Here is a 23,972-nt window from a genome sequence, read left to right as displayed (position 1 = left end):
AATATTATTTGAAAACATGTTGAACATTTTTTTCAAATCATATTTATTCTCAGCACTATAGCCATTGATTCTTTGAATAATATTTGGAACCTTTTTCAAATATCATTCCACCTTGTGCAAAAATCTCAAATAAATATTATTTGAAAACATGTTGAATATTTTTTTTTAATTCACCTAGGATGATGAATCATCTCTTAGTCAATCAAATAACTTTGCATAGCTTATGATATATCTAATAGATACCTATTTGTTACCATTGATTAAGGATTAAAACATAGCATTTTTTATATAAGATAACTTAGTGATCTCAAGTTTAAAAATCACTTACATAACTGTCGGTTGAGTCTTTCTATAAACACTAGTAATCTCTCCATATGGAATTCTCTATTCGAGTTAGTTCAATGTACTTTTCATATAAATGACTGGAATTTCTTTTTCAATTGGTAGTGGTGTATATTGTGGTTGTTTTAGTACTTTTGTGAGCCATACTACTCTATTGAGTAATGCTTGAGTTGCAGGATTAAGGTTTGATCCAAATTGTGCAAAAGAAACGATTTCTCAATATTGTGCCAATTCTAGTTTTAAACTTTGCATACTTTTTTCATAGCTTTTAACTAAGCAGTAGACTCGATGCGACTGATAAATAAGCCAACCTTAATAACAAGTCTAATTTCAAGATTAAATAGTTTTGTTTCTAAACAGATTTGTCCATCAGCAATGGAAATTACATTTATAGGAATATAAGTCGATATGTCTCCATCTTGTGTTTCAATGACTGGTAAGGTGGTCATGCTCCATGCACCTGACTGGTCCAATCATTTAGATGTTTTTTTTTTCTAAAAAACATGAATTCAAATAAAAAAATTCTTCTAGATAAGCTTCATGACTAAGTGGTCATCATAATATAAGACACATTTTTCGATAAGTGACGACGTGTTTACTAAAATCATCATAGATTATTAATGTGTGCATTTTATTATCATAGAAACATTCTCTCATGGCATAGCTAGAATATAGGCCATAAATTACAGAGGAGTATAATTCAAAGCGGTGGCTGCTACAAGAATGAAATATTCCAAAACATTTTATTATTAAAAAAAATTGAACTAATTGTGCCACAGTTGAACATCTATGTCCAATCATTACATAGACACAATATAATTTCTCACTCTAAAAGGTGGCCACTGAGTTCATTTGCTTTTGATTTTCAATAACAACATAGATATTAGTTCCAGATATCCCGCATACATTAACTCATAAGAATAAATGCTTCATCTCATAAATAAAATAACATAATATACATCAGTCTCAATGACTCTAATTAATATCCAATTTTGATAGAGCATTGACCAAGAACAATTAGAAACAATGCTTTGATTCAATATAAATCTTTATAATTATAATCACTTCATAATTGTTTTGTAAAAAAAAAATACTCTAAGGACTTTATCTTTACCATAGTCTCATTAATCAAATTTAAATGAATATTAAAGATAAAGAAGGATTTTATTAATAATAAATATATGTTTTACATGAATAGTATCAGTGACATGTGTAACCATTTAATTGACTTTATAGCATACACACTAATACAATCTCTTAAAAGGTCTCATCTACCTAAACATCCTTGTAGGCTTTAAGGTCTTTTCTCTGTCTATAGAGACTCCTATCCTAAACTACATATACTAATCTCAAATGAAGGCCCTTATCTTTATGGTCAGTACATCATCCTAATACAAGTGGATTCGCGTAATAGTGGTTATCGTATTAGGTTTATATGAGCTTAGTGGGTGGTCAATGTAACAAGGTGTTTTTTTTTTCAAATAGAACATCACCACCTATTAGGGATAATGTCTCCCATAATTACTACTAGACTAGGACAAATAATGTCTTGCCATTTCTACCCCTCCCTCCATGAAAGTAAATGCATTTTATAGGTATAGAACCCTCCATAAATTATTAGGTGGATGAGAGATTTGAAACTATTAATTCATTAAATACATACACATATACTCATTATTTTACAACACCTGTATTAGTTATCTTCTTTATTTCTCACAAGTACTCTACACGCAACCTCTAAAGTTATATTCCTCATACAATTAAACTAATTTAAGCATCAAAGTGTTCATATATATCCATAAAAAATTTGTTTCGTGGGTGCTTATGGTCTTTAAGTTTAACAACTCACCTTCAACTTTTTGCCTAATTATTTGATGTGGATACCTTCTAAAATACACTAAAATCAAATTTGAATGGTTTGCAACTTGACCCAACAAATACCTGTCTTGGAGAATCAAAGTTATACGCAATGATTACTCTCACCCTATCCCTATAAAGATATATGAATGAGTAGTATAAAATCACAACAAAGTTGATTAATCCTTTGAAGAGTTTGTAAGTCTAATCAAGAACTTAGTGTGAGAATCAATCAACCACTCAAAAGGTAGTAAGAATATCGATTTCTTTATTAAAAATAGTTTTCTCTCAAAAAGTCTCTACAAAAAAATGTATTTGTACTAGAAAGAATCATAGGCTAATAAGATATCCCTAATGAATATGGATAAAATAAATAAATAATAATAATCCAATGAACCCAAATTTAAATAAAGACCCTAATATTCTAAAAGACCTAATAATAACTATAATATAAATAAAACAATAGCCTAGTTAAATTAAATAAGACTAAAATTATTTTTGTAATCTATTGGTAAAATCAAAACCTAAATTCAGAATTAGAAGGTGTAACATATATCACTAGAAATATATGAATGTCTACTTTATAATGAAACTAGAATCGCATTAAAATTCCTTATATAGCTCCAATCATTACCAAAATAGTAGAGAAAGGTGAAAAGTAGCAAATTTGAATCTTCTTATTCCAATTTTTTTGTAATGTCTGATTGCCTGCCTACAAGCCCTTATTGAATATTAATTAAATTCATCAAGGCTTATACTTCATTATTTAATATCTTCTTGAAGTTCATCTTAGCTCATGTGTCTTGAAAAAGTCCATTGAAAGCCTCTTTGAAACACTTAACCCTAAGTCTTGTCACTAGACCAACTAGAACCTTTGACGGATCTCTTGGTGTTGCTTGGATTGCATCATTCCTTCTTTCCTTGAAAGTATTCATTTTTAAATCATCACCTACATCAAATAAAGATAGATCATCAACATTGAATATAGCACTAACACAATACTTACCTAGTAGATTTATTTTGTAGGCATTGTAATTAATCCTCTCTATATCTGAAAAGAACCATCTCCTTGAAACATCATTTTTTATCTCTTTTGTTCAGCAAACCTATTCTTCCTCATATACATCCAAACTGAATTTCTTGGTTCAGACCTTACTAATTTGCGTCCTATATTAGCCTTTAATACATATTGCTCATTTTTTTTCTCTATCTACTGTCTTATCTTTTCATATAAGTCTTTCACCACCTATGCTTTTTTATTACCATCAAGACTAAACCTTTCATCAACATGTAAATCAAATCTAACGGTGTTAAATGATTAAAACCATAAACAATCTTAAATGGTAAATAATTAGTAATATAATACACACTATGATTATATGTCAATTCAATAATTGACAAACAATTTTCTCAATTTTTAAGATTCTTATGGATGATAGCTCTTAATAATTAAGTTAAAGTCATATTTACTACTTCAGCTTGACTATTTGTTTGTGGATGACAAGTAGTAGGAAATAAAAGTTTAGTTCCTAACTTACCCCAAAAAACCTTCTAAAAGTAGCTCAAAAACTTAACATATTGGTCAGACACAATGCTTCTTGGAACACCATATAACCAAACTACCTCCCTAAAAAATAGATCTGTTGTATTCGTTGCATCATTAGTTTTATGACAAGATATGAAATGTTCTATATTAGAAAATCTATATGCAATAACAAATATGGAGTCTCTTTCTTTTCTTGACCTAGGTAAACCTAAAATAAAGTTCATAGAAATATGAATTCAAGGTTCATTAGGAACATGTAAAAGTGTATACAACTCATAAGGCATCAATTTAAACTTTGTTTATTTACATGTTATGAACCTATCACAAATTCTTTACACATCTCTTTTCATGTTAGGCCAATAAAAATGTTCATGAAAGACTTTTAAGGTCTTAGTAATCCTAAAGTGTCCCATTAATCCGCCATCACGAGCTTTTCCATAGAAACAATTCACACATTAAACAATTAGGCATATATAATCTTTTATCTTTAAATAAAAATCAATTATGCTTAAAGAATCCATTAGTTATTGCAAGTTTATATTGGAAATAAATTTCACTGAATCAGATCATCATGATATAATTCTTTCATGTACTCAAATCCTAAAAGTCTAGTATCTAAAGTATAAAAAAGAAAATATTTTCATGATAATATATTTGCAACTATATTTTCCTTACCTTACTTATGTTTGATGACATATGGAAATATCTTAATAAATTTCACCACTTGGCATGTTTATGATTCAACTTACCTTGACTTTTCAAATGTCTTAAAGATTGATGATCGGTATGAATCACAAACTCTTTAGGCCAAAGGTAATATTGTCAAGTCTCTAAAGTCCTCACTAATACATACAACTCTTTATCATATGTTGGATGGTTTAGAATTGTGATTCATACTTATCACCAATCTTTGGGTAGTTTAGAGTTGCACTATTAAACTTTTCACTAAAATAAGCTAAGGGTCTTTTATCCTGCATTAAAATAGCTTCAAGACCTATACATGAAGCATCACATTCAATCTCAAAAGTTTTTGTAAAATTAGGCAAAGCAAGTAATGGGGCTGAAATAAGCTTATTTTTTAACAAATTAAAAGCTTTCTCTTGTTTAATTTTCTATTTAAAATCTATTATCTTCTTTACAATTTCAGTTAATGGAGCAGCTATTATACTAAAATATTTCACAAATCTTCTATAGATTCTAGTCAATCCATGAATAGCTTGCCATCGGGCAAAAATCTGTTTTGAAGCAAGATTTTGGACATCTTTTTGTAAAACTTCTTTTGCAGATTTGCAGTCAACACATAAAAGAAATTTTTGATTTAATAAATCGCTTTGAAATTTTGTAATACAAAGAATAATTGAAAGGATCTCTTTTTTTATAGTAGAGTAATTTTTTTTACAGTCATTCCAGTGGGCGAATGTGTACTGGAGTATTTGTTCTTTGTTATCTTGTACTTGTTTAAGAATCCCACCATATCCTAGGTTAGAGGCATCGGTCTCGACTATCTTAGGAGCTAACGGATCACTTAACCTCGCATCCTCGCCATTATTTTGTAACAAGGCTTGTTCGACTTCTCTGTTTTCTTCAACTTCAACTAATCTTCATCCACTTGTTTAGATGATAATAGTGTAAGCGTGTATGTTTTCCCATCCTTTTTCAATGTATATCTATTTTTAAAACCATCATGTTTGGCTTTCCTATTAAATTGTCAAGGTCTCCCAAACAATAGGTGTGCAGCAAGTATAAAAACAACATCACACAAAACATCATCCTAATATCTCCCCTACTAAGAATGAGATTAAATCCTATTTAATCACCATAACTTCTTCATATTCATTCAACCATTGGAGCTTATAGGGTTTAGCATGCTTAGTAATAGTCAATTTCAACTTTCTAACTAAAGTTATGCTAGCAATATTAGTACAACTACTATTATTAATAATCATACTATATACCTTACTTTTTTATAAAAGATATTCTCCCTTTGTTACTCAACATCTCATTCACTGACATAAACATTCAAAGATTACTTTATAACAAATAATTCACCATTAATAGCATATTCAACATCACTAGCATCTTCAAATGCTATCATGTTTTCACCTTCATATTCATCACTAGTTGACTCTACTTTTCCATCATCTTTCAAAATCATAATCTTTTTATTTGGACACTCTGATGTATAATGCCTAAGTCCTTGACACCTAAAACATTTAATCTCTCATTTATGCTTCTACTAAATATTATTTCTTTATTTTTCCTCTATTGCCGCAAACTGCTTTTTAACATATTAGGGTTTGGCAATTTTAGGTATTGTTATTATCATTGTTTATGCATTACCCTCTCTCTTGAAATTCAACTTCCAACTCTAAGAGGATCCCAAATAATTGTCTAGTCTTGCATTACCCTTTCTTTTCAATTGTTTTTCCATCTTTATAGCCATATACACTATATCTTCAAATGATAAATAACGTTGCAATTCAACCACATTAGAAATATCTCTATTTAAACCATTTTAAAATCTAGTCAATGTGGCTTAACTATCTTCATAAACATTAGCTCTAATTATAGCTATTTTCATCTCCTTAAAATATTCATCAACACTCTTAGGACCCTGAGATAAAGATTGCAATCTATTATATACTTCCTTATACTAATGATCAAGGACAAACCTCTTTTTTATGATTGCTTTCATCTATTCTCAAGTGTCAATGGGTCTTTTTCCATTACTCCTCCTACCTATAACAAGTTGATCCCATCAAATAATAGCATAATTAGTTAATCCAACTACAACTAGTTTTACATTCTTTTTCTTTGAATATCAATGACAATCAAATACAAATTCCACATTCTTTTTCCAATCCAAATAAGTATTTTGATCATTCTTACCCTGAAATGCTAGAATTTTAAGTTTTATGCTACACAAATTACAATCTAAACCATTATAATCATCAAAATTCCTCTCTTGGCTGAAATCTACCACCAAACTCTCTCATTGGTCGTGTCTTATATAAGGGATTTTGATATGTATGAGACTTTTTTCCATGATTAACTACATCATCATCCTCATCATTATCTAAGTTTTCAACCACACTTTCATTTGGATGAGAAAGTGCTTGTCTAGTAAATCTTTTAATCTCATTTCCCTTTAAGACTAAGAACATCATGTCTACTAATCATTTTAGTACTCAATTTATTCATCTTTCCCATCAAAGCCTTCATCATTATTTATAACCTATTTTGTCTTTCTACAAGATCCTTCATCTTTGATTGTGTCGTACTTTTTGATGACATTGTGAATACTTTTAATAAAGTTTATTAGCAGAGAGGAATTTTCTAACACACTCCCCCACATGTTTACACTCAATTTAATATCACTGCACTCGTGTTTCACACAATTCAATCGGGTTTTTCACTCTAATTATCTCAATTTTCCCTTTACATTTCCCTTACTTAGGTTCTTAAAAGTAACTTAGCAAATTATCAAATAATTAATCAAACAACATAATTATTTTATAATAACAAAGACTCAAGAATCAAGAAATATACGAAACTAATCAAAATAAAACTTGAGGATAAATTTACGAATAACAATGTAAATTCGTGCAAAATATAATGATGAAAAGAAGACATGAAATAAAAGCCATGAAGTTTATAAAGATTAAAAGAAAACTAACTAATTCAAGAAGTCAAGATTCAAGTTCAAGAATTAAAAAAACAATTAAAATAAAGCATGAAAGATCTATACCAACCAAATTTTAATGAAACAAGCCAAGATAATCCAAGAAAAACAAAAATTCAATTCTACAATACCAAGATTTGGTATGTATTTATTCAAAAAAATCAAGAAAATATTCAAGAAAGTCTCAGTCAACCCTAAGATTCATGGGCTTACAATATTCAAGAAACTTTTGGCCAACCCTAAAATTTGAAGGCTTGTATTTGGTTATGCCCTAACTTGTCAATTTAATCAATTCTTGTAGTTTTCTCCTTTTTTATCCACACAATTTATCAAGAAGAATTGTGTTTTTTTTTTTTTTTTTTTGCTCTAGGCTGAAATCAAGAAAGATAGAAGATCAAGATCAAGATCAAGAACGTAATTTTTCTTTCATGTGTTTGGAAAAATCAAGAATCTAAGCAAGATGATTTTTTTAATACAGAGTTTGACGCAAACTTTGAAATAATAAAAAAATAATAGACTCTTTTTTATAATAATAATAATAAAAGAAACAAGACCCGAGCCAAAACTAGAAAGAAAGAAAATCAAGAAACGACACAAACTAAAAATTAAAAGGATATAACTTAATAACAGCACAAGCTCTAATACCAACTGATGTGGACACCTCCCAAGATACACTACAACCATATGTGAATCATTTGTAACTTGACCTAACAAGAACCTGATTTGGAGAACCGAAGTGATATGTAATGATCACTTCTAGATCAAAGTTGTTTTCGTAATGTGCTAGTAGAATTAAAGCCTAATGGTTCTATCTTGTATTAATGAGTGTTATATATCACTAGAAAGATATGGATGCCTACTTTGCAATAAAATTGGAATTGCATTAAAAATTCTTTTGTAGCTCTATTTATGACCAAAATAGTAGAAAAAGGTAAAAAATAACAAATTTGAAGCTTCTTATTCCAATCTTTTTGTAATGTCTGAATGCCCATCTATAAGCCTTTCTTGAACATGAAATAAATTAATTAAGGCTTATACTTCATTATTTAATGTCTTCTTAAATTCCACTTTAGCCATGTATCTTGAAGAAGTCCATTGAAAGCCTCTTTAAATTTCTTAACTTTAAGTCTTGTCATTAGACCTGCTAGAATCTCTAATGGATATCTTGATGTTGCTTGGATTGCATCATTATTAGCCTTGAGAAAACTTACATCTAGTGGGGTTTTTCCTAAAACCTTGTTAATGATATATTTTATGAGAATCTTGAACAAAATTTAATTCATCTCCCTTTTTATAGATTTTCTAACTCATTTCATAATTTTAAGGTATGGGAAGGTAATAGAATTCTCATCATAAGGGCACCTTTAACTTTTCTAAATCTTCAACAGCTAACTCAATGAGTGAGAATGTTCAGAGATGCCCACTTAGTTACATAAGAGCAACTTAAGGTCTTACCTCTTCCCTAATAAGAAGCATCATCACCTATGCCATCTAGTGCAAGTAAACAGTTATAGTTCCATGAAGAAAAATGTTAAAATAATGTATAAAAGAGTGAAGGGAGCATCATTGCTTTTCAAATCCACTTAAAAACTACTTATGCATTTTTGAAGAGCATTCCCAAAACAAATATCCAAAAAATTCTAAAGATAAAATAGTATGTAGTCACAACCATAAAAGTAATCAATGTCATCTCTAGTACTTATCTTCATGGTCTTTCTTGGACAGTTAGACTAAAAAAGACATTAAAGAAAAACTAGGTTTGTGGTTATGCGAGCCTTCGATGTGAGAGTATACAAGTCCTACCAGTTGAGAAGTTCATCATTAATCAAGAAGGTGTTAGACACTCACCTTCCTAAGGATCTCATCTATAAAACAAAATAAACCTACATAATTATGATGAACTCATGAACCATTAGGAGCACTTGTAAAATGTAAATGTTAGTTTATAATTAGTCATACAGAAAAATAATGTATATGTAAGATCCTTTCAACCATATCTCATGGGTTTGTACAGACCCAATGTCATATTTTATAGCCTAGTTTTGCTATTAACTTTGAGGATCTTTGCACAAAACTTTTAGCCCATTTTAGCACAAGTATCCCAGCCAAGAAAAGTTTCACTAAACTTTTCATAATCATGTAATAGAAGGATGAGAGCACCAAAATATTTTGTTTCCAACAATACAAGAAAGGGGCACCCAAACATGGTTGGTTGGTCTCTTACCAACCCTTATATAGGCCACCAAGAAGAGCCCAAAAAGAGTAGTCCACTATGATCTAGTCTTTCTAGAGATGCAGACTACATCATTAAACATAAAATAGATAATGGTACGTACCATTATTAAAAGGAAAGAGTTTGTGTAGTACCCATAAAAGATGATTCACGCACTTAAGAAGTACTACTTGTTTCATAAAGACAACATATGAAATAAAATACTTTTATTCTTTAAAAAATAAGATAGTAAGGTTGATTAAAAAAGGCTTCCTTTGATGGTTCATAAAGGGAGAAAATTGACCTGAACAAAGAGAAGAAGAGGCTAGTGCATTACATGAGGTATTTTTTAAAATCAATGTGTTCATGGATAAGCCTTTGGTAGGTGAATTTAGTGGAGAAAGGGAAACATATAGGAAATAGGTATTAGTCCACTCTCATATTCCTAATTTGTGGTAAGAACCAATCATCTTTATGCCTGAAGAGAAAGAAGGTATAGCCTTTTTGCATGGTGCATAGGATTCTTGTGGATTATAGGAATGTGGTGAACATCATCTCTTGAAAAGTGATGAAATGGAAGACATAAATATTGCTATATAATCGACATAAATATTGTATGCAATTATGTCGGTGATAAAATAAAGGCACAGTGGCATTTTCAATAATTATTTTTCAACTATCTGGAATATATCGACGTCGGACTTAATTCGTCGATAATACCATCGGTAATTATTTAAAAATATTTTTAAAAAATCTATTTAATAGAATTAGAAAATAATTAAATTAATATACATCAACACTCCATAATACTCAAGAACTGAGTTGCTTGGAAAAAAAAAAAAGAGAGAAAATCAACTCAAACAAATTTGCAACAAATAAATAACACAAATAAATAAACATCAACAACAAATAAATAAATCAACTAAAAACAATTTTCACCTAACCTAGAAAACCTATTTCAAAACCCATAATCTAGCAACAAATAAAATAATTTAATTGAAACTGAACAAAATTGAAAAAACAAATCCAACTAAAATCCAACAAAATTGATCTCATATGAGAAAAAATCCTACAACAACATTATTCATACAATTATTAAGAATAGAAAAAATAAAAAATAAAATAAAAAACAAATATAATGAAAAAAACATAAAAAAAGAAAAAAGAAAAATCTTACCTTAATGTAATTGCGAGTGAAGCTGAGAAGAGAAAAGAAAAAACAAATTCATAAAGTATGTTAATTAAAAAAAAATAAGAAGAGAAAAGAAGAAGAAGAGAGAAGAAGACATACCTACTCGTGGAGAAGAAGAGAAGAGAGGAGAAGGAGTTGAGGAGAGAGGAGAAAGAAAGAAAGGGTCGTTGGTGTTTTTTACATAAGAGGGAGAGAGAAGAGGAGGAGGAGGAGGAGGTGCGTCTGTTATGAAATGAGACATTCTAGTCTTGGAGCATTTTACCGATGGTTTTACTGATAAATAATTAAATATTAATATTTTTAACCATTCTGTCTGTGATTCCATCTATAATATTTAATTTAAATTTTTAATTTAATCAAAAAAATTTAGAAACCCACCAAATATCACCAACGACTTTTCAATCCGTCGGTGATTCCGTCTGTAATATTTAATTTAAAATTTTAATTTAATCAAAAAAATTTAGAAACCCCTCACATATCACCGATGACTTTTCAATATGTCAATGATTTTGTCTGTAAAGAACAATAATTAATAGTGCAATTGAGAAGTGAACAGTTTCAGAGCTCTCTGAAAAATACCGACAAAATTAATTCGCCCTTTATAATTGATATAATAAACAATATCAGGCAGAAGTGAACAGTTTACCAATGAATTTACGGATGGATTTTACCAATTGTATTAATATCATCGATAATTTCTTCGGTATAAATGACATGTCATCGTACTTTTTGGTTTTGTTTTAATTCTTTTTTTTCACTATAATTTTCTCGGTTTATATCGAAATAATATTTTTGTCGGTGTTTATCGATGAATATAGCGAGGGAATATCATATTGGTAAAATTCATTGTAATTTACCAATAAAAATATTATGTTAGTATTTCCATTTATATTTGTTAATTTTCTTTAAGTGAAAACCATTCTGGAGCTGCTCAACAACCCAAAAAAAAAAAATCACTCAGATATGCTACCAATCCTCAACTGTTATTACAGTACAAATTTTTGAGAAGGGATTTTTCTCTCTTTCCATTATGTCATGGAGATTCCGGTAGGAGTGCATCTCTTCCTAATTTTTACACGGCACTTCATGATTTTGCTCTCTCTCTGTCACACACACACACACACACACACAGGGATGCTTAAGATTTCACATAAACTAATGTAGTTCTTGCAGACATGAAGACATTACAGTGTCTGCCTCAGCAGGTCTTACGTGATTTTCATGAACCCCACATGTTCCCCACTTATACATTGTCTCTGTTTTTTCCCCCCTCTTTGGTTAAATATGCGAGAATTAGAAAATAAATGCGCAATTAGCCAGGCATTTTATATCGTGATGATGCAATTATGCTTCTTTATCAAAGAGCTATTATACGTAGAGCGGTAGGGAGAATAAGAGCGATGCACATGCATGACAGGAATATTCACTGTAGAAATCATAGAAGAATCTATACGTAGCTATACGGTGAATGCTGGCTAGCTGTGGTCTGTGAGGCCCCCCTTTTTTATTATTTTTTTATTCATTTTTCAGGTCCTCTTCTCCTCAAAATAAAGGTTCTACGACGACAAGAATAGAATCAAATCCATTGCAAAATCGCATTTTCTGTCATGTTTGTATTGTACGTATTACAAATATTGATCCCTCTTAAACTTCAAGCTTGACAAGTTTCGCATGAAATTAATACATGTTATGAATGGACAGCTTGAATTTATTCTATCAATACAAGATTAATTAGAATAATTATGAAAGTGGATGATGCTCTACAGATTATTTCCCCAGAGCTTAAATCATGTCAATATTATTCTTACTCTTTTTTTTTTATATAATTCAATATTAGTTTTTCAAAGTGGTTATTAATTCTTGTATGTAATTCATCTAATTTGTATATGTGTTAGAGGTGATCATTTTCGGTTTGGATCGGTTTTTATATAAAAAAAAAATAACCAAACCGAATTTTTTTAAAAAAAAACTGAAACTCGTTTAAACCGACTGGTTTCGGTTCGGTTTTTTAGGACAAAAACCGGTTCAAACCGGTTTGGCTCGGTTTTTTCTGTTTGGGTTCGGTTCGGTTCGGTTTTTCGGTTTCAGACTTATAAAACCGAACTGGTCGATTTTTTCATAATTTTAATCGTTTTTTTTGCTGTTTGATTTTTTCAGTTATTTTCTTTTTGTTTTCTCAATTTTTCAGTTTTTTTCTCACCCCTGACATGTTTCACTATGCGTAGGATGTATGGTTTTACTTGTAATATTTTTTGCAGTAGTTATTCTTGTTGAGATTTGCTATATATAGATATAAAAAATTGTTATCTTGAAACTCTGATTCGTTAATGATTATTTTATATGATATAATTATAATTATATGATAAAATAAATTAAAAGATTTTGATTTTATACTGTTTATCATCTTTATATGTCCTTTCATATTTCACTATTCACATCATTGTTTATATCCGATTGTTTACCTTTCTAGGTCTTTGAAGTTTTTACATTTTGATTATCAATTCCTCTTCAATTTCATCATCATTGCAAATTATGTTAGCATGATTGATTTTAATGTATTAAGAATCATTTCCATTTGTATGCTCTTGAGTATCCGATGTGACATGAAATATTCAATGCTAGATTAAAGTTAAGTTTTATAAAATTAAATTTTAGATTACTCTTTAAAAAATTCAAAGAACAAGGTTCAAGATTAATTAAAAAAATTAATATCTCAAAAAAGTGTGAAAAACTTTAATTTTATCTCTTGAAAGTTTCATATGGTTCATGTTCTGGGTTTTTTCGTTTCAGTATATATATATATATATATATATATATATATATTATAACGGACTTCTTCTACTTTAGAAGACAGAGGGCCCGTACTTCTTTGTTTTTTTTTTTAAAAAAAGAATCCAAATAATAATGAAAAATAGTAAAATGTAGTTGTATCGTTCTATAATATTTAAATCTTGAAAAAGAAAAGAGTTTATTAATAAATTAGGAATCTAGATTATTGAAGGATAAGGTGACAGGACGCTTCCTGACAGTCAAGTGACGCAAAAGACGACGTCAGTGCAAGTTCAGGCCAGGAAGTACCCGAGAGACACACGTCACAGGGGCTCCTGAGCCCGCCAAGGCGAATATCAAGGAGGGCGATACACTTGTAGGGTTGATTGAGGTTCCACGTGGACCATTCGATGACAAGCTGTTCGCTGTGATGATGGCCGCCCCTGGGTAAAGTGGTGACTGTGGTTTGCGTATGAATTGTACGAAAGCAAGATGATAACCTCCTTTTTACATTTCTAGAACCCATATTACTTTGATTGTGACATCTATCAACCCCACAGTTTTAGCTAGCAGCCTGGCGCTTTCATCGAGTTTTTCCCCGGCCTGTGTCAAGACGTTGGGCTGCAGCCATTGGCGAGTGGCTCGTCTTTCCTTGGCGAGCTCGTGCCTTTTAGGCAAGTTTGAAAACGTGACACAACCCATGTTTTTAAAAAAGTTTTAAAAAATTTATTTTTATTTTTATTTAAAATTAATATTTTTTAGTGTTTTTAAATTTTTTTATGCTCTGATATTAAAAATGATTTTAAAAAAATAAAAAAATATTGTTATAATGCATTTCTAAATAAAAATCACTTTAAACCATAATTATTATCACAATCTCAAAAGAGAAAGTTATTTTTTTATCTCAAATTATTATTATTTTTATTTTTTATTTTTTATATTGATGTAATGATATCAAAATAAAATTTAAAAAAATAAAAATAAAAATAAAAATTTTAAATAAAAAACATTTTAAAAAATTACAACTACCTCTAATCTAATTTCAAAGTTTACGACATTATATGCACATGGACCACTTGGTTTGTGGCCTTCTTTTAAACCTTTTCCTTGTCACTGTCGGAAGCATCCGAGACAGGCCCATAAAGACACTGTCGTTTATGTAGGAGCACTAGTTAGCCTCTCTGAATTCAACACTCTTCTGATAAAGCCTTGGGCCCAAAAAATCCAAGTGTCACTGTGTCGCTCCTTGATAAAGAAAAAGAGTGTACAAGTACTTGAAGAATTAATTAAAATACACCGTCAAACTACTATCAACCAGTCAAGCCCGCCATTTTTCTTCCATCTAACACGTGCCCATGAACGCCTCTGGTTTTCAAACCCTACTTTTTCGAGAGATATTTATTTTTGTATTTTAAAAATATTTATTTTTTTAATTCAAGTTAAATTTTTTATGTTTTATATTATTTTAACGGATTAATATTAAAAATAATTTTTTAAAAAAAATATTATTTTGATGCATTTCTGAACAAAAAACATTTTAAAACACAATTACTATTATATTCTCAAACACATTTTCAATGAGCCTGCTTGTCAAACTTTTTAAACTACTTGTCAGACTTTCTAATAAAATGTTTTAATAAAAGGATATTTAAGAGTATAATAACATTACTTTAAAAGTGTTTTTTACTTGAAGATATATTAAATTAATTTTTTTATTTTTAAAAAATAATTTTTGATATCAACGTATCAAAATAAAATAAAAATTAAAATTAAAAAAAACAGTTTTAACCTGTTTCCTGAAATCCAAATTTACCCTTTTACGGGAAAGAAGAGGATAAAAAAAAGAGAGCAAGAAACGGTGACTTTAGTTCTGGTGAATCGAGCAGGGATCATGGAGAGAGCATAGATGAGTCCCGGTGTTTATAAAGAAGAAGGTGCAGCCATAAACACGGACCCAAGTGGACTTGGGTCCTTGACTTTTGTTTAGGTCTATAGTGCAGTCCTCTTGCTGCTTATTTAGCTGTCAGGCATGACCGTGCCCGTGTTATAGCTCTCGGTGCCTTTCTTTGAGCTTTTCAAGTTAAATCAATTTCTTGAATTTTTAAATTTATTTGTTAATAAATAACCAAAAGCAAATTCCTCAGAGAGGAGACTCTTTAATGTGCTACGGTAATTTCTCATGGAATTAACATTAAAAATAATATTTCAAAAATACCATTTAACTCTGATTTTGCTTGAATGAAGTCTTACGAATGTGATTTGGTGGGAAAACATTATTATCCAGGATTAAACATTTAGGCGTCATAATGCATGCTCAACATGCTCTAGATGGGCAATTACCATGGAGGCATATGAACTCTGTGGCTATTTAAAAAGAATTGTGGACGTCGTGATTCGCTGCTGCTGCTACTGATTTATTATTAGATTAGTCTGCTCTTTGTATACATAAGCTTGTCAACAGCTGCTATCTAAAAAGGTTTTTTGTAACAAAAAAAAATGATTTTAAGAACAAAATAGTCAAGACAGTTTATTTTCATTAGAAAAGAAAATATTTGAAAATAGAGTACTTCCAGTTCATGTGTTCGAGAATTAGTCTCAAATAACTTTTGGTAGGCAATTATCAAGAAAAGTAGCCCTTGGCATACCAGCTGATTGTATGCCTTTCCAAGCCATTCAGCTTTTCTCAAACAGGTGGCTGTTTCTAGAGCTTTGAAAGGCATTGGCCTTGCTGTTGTTGCACAAGCAATTCAGTCCCTCGTTGCAGATTCTACTGATGAAAGCAATCGTGGTGCAGCCTTTGGATGGCTACAACTAACATCCAACTTTGGTTCAATTATTGGTGGACTCTGCTCAGTGTCGATAGCTCCAGTAACATTCATGGGAATGCCTGGGTGGAGGGTTGCAGTCCATATTGTTGGCATAATCAGTGTTCTTGTAGGTGTGCTAGTTTACCTCTCTGCCAATGATCCACACTTTTCAGATGCCAGTACAAAAGCTCGAGAAAATCCTTCTGGTCAGAGGTGAAGGAACTGTTTCATGAAGCCAAGCCAGTTATTAAGATTCCATTTTTCCAGATTGTTGTGGCTCAGGGGGTCACCGGTTCATTCCCTTGGTCTGCTTTGGCATTCGCACCCATGTGGTTAGAGCTTGTTGGTCTCTCTCGTGATAAAACTGCAGTCCTCATTGCCTTGTATTGCTAGTTCCTTTGGGGGATTCTTCGGTGGCAAAATGGGGGATTTCGTTTCTGCTCGTCACCCAAATTTTGGGAGGACAGTTCTAGCACATATAAGCTCTGCATCAGCCATCCCTCTGGCAGCATTGCTTCTTCTGGTTTTATCTGATGCTCCATCAACAGCAATCATGCATGGAATTGTATTGGTCATAATGGGATTATGCATGTCTTGGAATGCTCCAGCTACAAACAAGTAAACTCTCTCGAACTCTTTTTTTTTTCTCTTTTTTTCCTCCCTTTTACTTATTTGCATCCTCTGCAATAAATATTCAAAATATTAATGTACAGTTAACCAAATAAAGCCATAAGACAGAATAGCCAAAGAATTTGAACGAGCAAGTTCATCTATATAAAATGGGATCAACACCAAATAACTAGCATGGCTATACAGTACCATAAGTGGGAACTAGGAGATTTGCAAGACTGCCAAATCACTAGATTCTTACATGCATACACTATATTACTGCGCATGTTTATTAGCATTGCAAATTCTTGATGGTTGTTATATATATGCCCATGCAGTCCAATTTTTGCTGAAATGGTACCCAATGCTCAGCATGTTTATGGCTATAAACCACTTCTGTATCCACAGAATCTGAAGAGATTGCTACAGGTAGAGGGAATGCTGCATCTTTGGCCAGAGCTTTGTACAGTTCAATAGGAGTTCCAATGGCTCTGTGTTGTCTCATCTACTCATTCCTCTATGGTGCGTCTCCAACAGACAGAGAGCGGACTCAGATGGAAGCACTGATAGAGTCAGAGATGCGGCAAATGATGTCTGATAATAATTTAACCATTGTTAGAGATTATTCTCAAGTTCATTTCTTTGAAGAAGCAGAAGAACCTTCTGTTAAGGACAGAAGTGTTATTGAAATGGATTATGAAGGAGAGGATAGTCTTGATCTTAATGAAAGTGATGAGAAGACATCACTCTATCGTCAACTGACATTCGTCAATATAGGTGAATAATGGAAGATTGGTTTTGATATTAGCCAGGCTGAAGCTGAGCTTTTCTACTAGTTACTCCATACTAAAGTATCATGCATTTTGGGAGAACATAAAATCTCTCGATTAGCAAAGCACATCAAAATACTGAAAAGTGTAAACAGTACAGGAGCCACATAAATAGGCCTTCAGCTCTTTGCTTTGATCTTCTTCAGCCAGAAATTAGCTTTGGAAATACGAGACCCCATTGAAAGGTCTTCTAAGCTAAATGAATAGATAGATTTTTCTCTTCTTTTTCTTTTTCTAACACCTTATAATTGTAGTTCCATTTGTTGAAGATCTTTTTATGTTTTCGGTAGGTGATATGTAGACGTTAAAATTTAAAGAGCGCTTGCGCCATTTCACCATTTCCCACGGGATTGGATTGTACATATGGCTCTCAGAAACATGAATCATTCAAAGCCACGGTATTAAACCATAAAGCATTGGCTGGTCTTACGCATACATTTTGACATTTTGCCTCTGTCGAGCACAGCGTGATTGGGGCTCGTTGCTTCCTTTCGAAAAGGCGTCAAAGTTTCGACCATCTACGCAATAATGTTGGCTAGGACGACCTTTATCTCTATTTATTTAATGCCATCATCGGAACTTGCCACCTAGAGCATGTAGAAATGGGAAAGATCTTTTCAAATACATGCTTTATGACCGTTTAATAATGATATATAATTAATCCCGCGTCTTCATGCATTCACGAGTTAAATTATATGATTTTATAAGTCAATATATATAAGTTTAATGTGCAAAATCATTTTAAAAATTTAAAAATAATTAAAATTATATAAAATAAGGTGAAATTACATAAAATCATGATTTTAAAACTATTTTATGATTTTATCAAGAATTATATACTTTAGGCTCCAACCCTTCGGCTTATATTAGCATGACCTTAGTTGTACTTTAAATACTATACTTATAGCATGACATGGCCAAGTAAAGCTATAGAGATTATACTTATTGTAAAGAATCTAAAGACTATACTTATAGCATGATGTGGCCTAAAGACTATATTTATAGCATGACTTAGCCAAGTAAAGTTTGGCAATTGGTATAATTCTTGTTTGTGTTTCTAGATTTTTTAAAAAATGTTTTTAACATCAAAGAATATTTTTATATAATTTTAATATATTAATATAAAAATATATATTTTAATATATTTTTAAATAAAAAATTATTTTAAAAAGCATGATTCATTATAATTTTACACATAATGATTTGTATTATTTTTATACTATAATAATTAATTAATCAAGTTCTTTCATCAATCAATTTAAATGATGTTTACATACATATAAATAATAATTTTTTTAAAAAAAATTATTTTTAATATCAACATATGATCTAAAATCATAAAAAAATAAGTTGAAGAAAAAAAAATAAAATAATCTATAATTTTTTAAAAAACATTTTTAAAATACAAAAATAACTTTTACAATTTCTCGATTTATTTTTACAATTCGAGTTTATTTTATATTTTTCATGCCGTGTTAAAAATACAATTTAACAACCTTGCACCTAGGTATATAGGAGATACAAAACAATCAAACAGGTATTTAAGTAAAGCGCGGGGCTCTGTAAACAACATAATTTGAGAGGAAGGATTAGAGCAGCATGGGAAGCTTAGCGTGGTTTTGTTGCAGAAAACATCACAAACCGCCCATTTCTTGTACATGTAAAATCAACTAGTCCACAGGCTCTACAGACGTCTTCTAGTTCACGTTCAGATAGGAAGATGTTGCTGCCTGATACTTGTGTGAATCTCTACAATGGGAGACAAATAAATTATCCATCGACCATATATAGCTTAAAGAAGACAAAAATATGATGCTTGAAATAGCGTCTTTCTAGCAAAGCTTCTTGGATAAGCTATTTCGACCTTGGGTGTGAGATTATTCCTATTTGAGGATATAGAAAATGTCAATGAACAAATTGAGCATGTTGAGCCAGAGTCCTTAAGCATTGCCATTCAAGTTCCTAGTGGTTAATTTTTATTTTTATTGCTTCACTGATGTTTTGCACTTTATTTTACAAAGACAGTGCAATACGATGCATGGCAGAAAAAAGGATGAATAAACACCACTGTGACCAATTGATTTCTGTTGATTCCGCTAACCAAAGCTCTACTTCTTTTTCCATCCTTTGTGTCCAAAAGAGCATGTTGTCTAAAGTCCTTACGTATAGCAGTTCAAGTTCAAACTGAACCACATACCTGGCTTATAGGCTTCAAAAATGGGATGAGACTGAAATGCCCATCAAGTATGTAGGTGGTGGCAACGAACACTCCTCCAGGCCTCAAAACTCGACTTACTTCAGCTACCTGCAGAAGAATAGCTACCACATCATGGAGATCATAAGCTGGTAAACTTAAGCAAAAGTGGAATCATGTAAAGCACATTTGCGAAAGAAGCAGGTAGCAATGCAAATAATAAGGTCCGACACTCATCTCAAATGTACATCATGACAGAAAACAAAAAATAAGATATCTCTTACGAATTAAAAGGTCTATTCACGATACATAATGAAAACAAACCTAATGCAAATAATCTTTTTTATGAAGATCTGTTATTATTGTCGTCAATTGAAAGTATTTCACTTCAATATATCTTCTAACTAGCAGAATGCAACACCCTATGATAATCAGGAGAGAGCAATCAAGTTCAGTCACATTAGGTACTTTCATAGTAGGTCAAAACATATTCATGCTTCTGATATGTTGACATAAAACACTTTATCAATGTTTAGGAAGATGCCACATTCAGGGGTAAAGAGATGGGTATGTTCAGAATGAAAGAGCATCCTAAGGTTCCATGGATGACTTACTAGCATTTTAAGTCCAAAATGAAGCTTTCTGTGAAAACAATGAAATAGTGTACTTTCTACAAGCGGAATATTATGATTTATATGCGAGGGAAGGGGGGAGTTTATAATGTGGCTACAGATGTCAAATCTATAGCCAAGATTCTTTTTATCAAGCCCTCGAGCATGTGCATTATTTCCATAAAATCATGAGAGAGAAATAAGAGAAGGAATGGCCAAAAATAAAAATGAAATAAGATTTTGCAAAACAGATTGTCCATCAAGGCTTTTCGCAGGGGAAGACATAATGCAATTTCTTGTCCTCCAATAAGGCCAGGATTACACAAATTGTGGAATAGGTGCCCAGAGTTTTAACAAAAAAACAAGCAAATAACTGTTAGCCAGGCATCAAAATGTGGAAGCTCGAGCTTCAAAACTGCCTAATCCTTCGAGTAGTAAGTCTCAAGGCTTTCCCCTCCAGTCTCATTTTTACACACCATTCAAAACCTTGGTCACAATCTCACATATATAGTAATATGAGGATCTAACGCCTAAAGAAAAATTAGTTTAAAATACTACAAGTTAGGAAATGCTTACAGCCACAGATGGTGAAGGCCAACAGTGTATAGCAGCACCAGCAGGGACAGCATCAAGAGAACCAGAAATGAAAGGAAGTCTAGCTATGTCAGCTCTGACCAATATTAAGTTCCTAAAGAGATCAAATACAATCATTTTCCCTGATCAATATTAATTTCAGAAGGAAATCAAAACCAGTTAGAAATAGAGTCTCAACTCAAGCAAGCTTTAAGCCAAAACTAGTTGAGTAGCAGATCTCTCGAGTTGTATTATTAAAGGAAACTCCAAATATATTTCAGCAGAATTGCAGCTGATATCATCTATAAATTTCACTGATTTGCGGAGATGAATTCAAATCATCCAAAGGAAAATTAAACAAAGTTAGTAGAAAGGTTCGGTTCATACTCTTTTGGAAAGTTCTCCTCCTGCTTGATGAATTCATAGCACTGTTGCAGCATGTTTTCTGAGTAGTCCAGAGCCATGACAAGAGAAAACAACCCACTCTTGGTGAATAGTCTTGAAAATAAACCACTACCACAACTAGCATCTAGAATATTGCCACCTAAAACTGGCTTGAGATAATCCTTCATCAATTCAAACTGCAGTCCAGATCACAGTGAGTTTACAGCGCTACCACACAAATAAGATTTCCAATTGAACAAACAAATTTCCTGTGAAAGCTTTCAATGAAGAGAGTGTTCTGTTACCTCTTTCTCTGGGCCTGGAAAACCACCCCATACAAAATTTTGACGCCAACCTCTCTCGTAAAGGAATGACATGAATGGAGTTCTGATTCAGAAAAACAAGACAAGGAGGGCATGACCAAGATTTTAATGAGAGGCACTCATACTGATCATGCGGGATAGCATGAAATGCATCAGGCTGATGATTATATATTCCTACTGAAATTTGTATTCATTCAATGCATGGAAACCAAGTCAATCCACAATGTTCTACAAAATTTCCTTCTTATCTAGGCAACAGATGCAATTTCCCCAAAGAAATTCCAGAATAGGTTGTCTGGGGCTGTAAATGGATTTAGCCAAGATTAACGAAGCCCAGATTGGTTGTGGGAATCAACAGACACCAGTCCCTTCAAAATGAAATTTACAATGACAGAATTGGGGCACCACCATCTAGAGCATGCAATAGAATCCAAAAAAATACCAGGCTGAAAGTTTAGCGGCAAGAAACTTGACCTTTCGTTAGCATGACAGAATAGATGGTTTAAAAAGACTAGCTTGTCATCTTGGAGGCAATTTCTAGTTTTGGAAATGAAAAACATCATTGTAAAGCATGATGGGTCCGGAATCTATCTAATAAAAATTAATAACTGTAGTTGATAATTGACCCTATCCTGTATTTGAATTGCCTCAGGATGGACACAAATCTTCTTACTTGTACTCTGCAACGGTCTTAGTGCGAACATGTATGAACATTATCCAGGTCCCAAATTTGCAACAAGAACCATTTCCTCAAACACTATCTTACTCATGAATATCGCAACAACTATTTTATTCACACCTGAAAAATTCTGTGGCCAAAGGCATAGCAATATCACCATATCCCTTAGACCCACTAGCTACCGTCAATTCAAGATGTGTTTCCTTGTTGCAGACCATCTCCGACTGAATGTTTACTGAGTTTATTTTGCTTTTGTTGTTGGGATTGTGGGCCTTCTATTAATAGCTTTTATGTGTTTCAGTAGCTGGTAGTGTTTCTTTTAATTGCAAATTGCATCAGCTATTGAATTTTTTTCTGGTTGATATTTTTTTTTTAGTTATCTTTGACACCTGCTGAATCCGAAATTTTTTAGCTAACTAATGTGATACTTTTGATTTTCTGTAATTGTCTCCATGTATTTTTTTTTATGAATGAGAGTATATTTCTTTTTGCTTTTGATTTGTATATATGACTTCCAACTTCCTGCCTATTTCATTTTGATTTATTATATTTTTATATTTGATAAAAAAAAAAAAAAAAAAAGAGTTGTGTTTCCTTGCCAGAGTATGTCTTCTTACAAGTGCTGCACTGCAAACTAGATCCACGTGCAGAATATCTGTACCAAATCAAACCATTACAAACACAAAACTATTTCCATGCCAAGAGCAATAACAATTTCTGCATACAATTTTGAAAATAACTTACACAGATAGGACGGTTGCGCCAATCAAAGTCACGGGCTCGTAACATACGGGACAGGCTAGGATGTTCTTGCTGCTACGGACATCCTTTTCTACTGTCACGGGACCCTAAATCAAATAAGAACACAAAACGATATATATATCGATTTGGAACAATCTATGACTAATCATTCAAGATTAATAACCTATAATCTCAATTCTCAAACATTAATAAAGCCTGTAACATTTGCTTTTGCATCAATTCCCTTTAATTTCTCTCAGCAACCAAACAAGGAAATGAGGGAAATGCTTGTGATCACAATGAAAGATGACTTAAGGCGCAGTTATGCATTGGAAATTAAAAATCTGGGCAATTTGAAAAGGTCTAAAAAGAAAAGGCAGACCGTTGGCTTGGTCTCGGCAAAGGCGGTGGAAGAAGCGCGAATTTTTGTCGCGAAACTAGTGCGTTTAAAGGTCGGGGTACAGTACCGTTTGAAATGAACTCGACTCGAGTTGCTGAGTTGACTCGGGAGAAACGAGGACGAGAGAATAATTGAGGAGGCCATGGCTTCTCTCTGTGTCTTTGTTGGATAGCAGAGAGGGTGTCGGGAGTGGATGAATTATATGGGATTAACCAAAATAA

General features: G+C 31.9%; 1 protein-coding gene and 2 pseudogenes across 1 annotated transcript; 1 reads left to right on the top strand and 2 right to left on the bottom strand.

The window, feature by feature from the left end:
* Nucleotides 1–393: 393 nt before the first annotated feature.
* LOC112327619 (ATP synthase subunit alpha, mitochondrial-like) lies at nucleotides 394–14,302 on the bottom strand (annotated as a pseudogene).
* Nucleotides 14,303–14,667: 365 nt separating this feature from the next.
* Nucleotides 14,668–18,141, top strand: LOC18099523 (uncharacterized; annotated as a pseudogene).
* Nucleotides 18,142–19,372: 1,231 nt separating this feature from the next.
* On the bottom strand, nucleotides 19,373–23,972 carry LOC7468899 (uncharacterized methyltransferase At1g78140, chloroplastic). The gene is made up of 9 exons (XM_052452818.1): nucleotides 23,734–23,972; nucleotides 23,355–23,458; nucleotides 23,209–23,265; nucleotides 22,731–22,817; nucleotides 21,914–21,995; nucleotides 21,612–21,805; nucleotides 21,228–21,339; nucleotides 20,044–20,151; nucleotides 19,373–19,595 (listed from the first exon to the last, which is right to left on the bottom strand). Exons 1-9 carry the CDS (start codon nucleotides 23,893–23,895, stop codon nucleotides 19,455–19,457), a joined length of 1,047 nt encoding a protein of 348 aa, XP_052308778.1. The 5' UTR covers nucleotides 23,896–23,972; the 3' UTR covers nucleotides 19,373–19,454.

The sequence above is a fragment of the Populus trichocarpa genome, chromosome 5 (genome assembly GCF_000002775.5).
Source record: "Populus trichocarpa isolate Nisqually-1 chromosome 5, P.trichocarpa_v4.1, whole genome shotgun sequence".
Classification (NCBI taxonomy): domain Eukaryota; kingdom Viridiplantae; phylum Streptophyta; class Magnoliopsida; order Malpighiales; family Salicaceae; genus Populus; species Populus trichocarpa.
The sequence above is the reverse complement of the archived record's forward strand: the minus strand, read 5'-3'. Positions and strand labels throughout refer to the sequence as shown.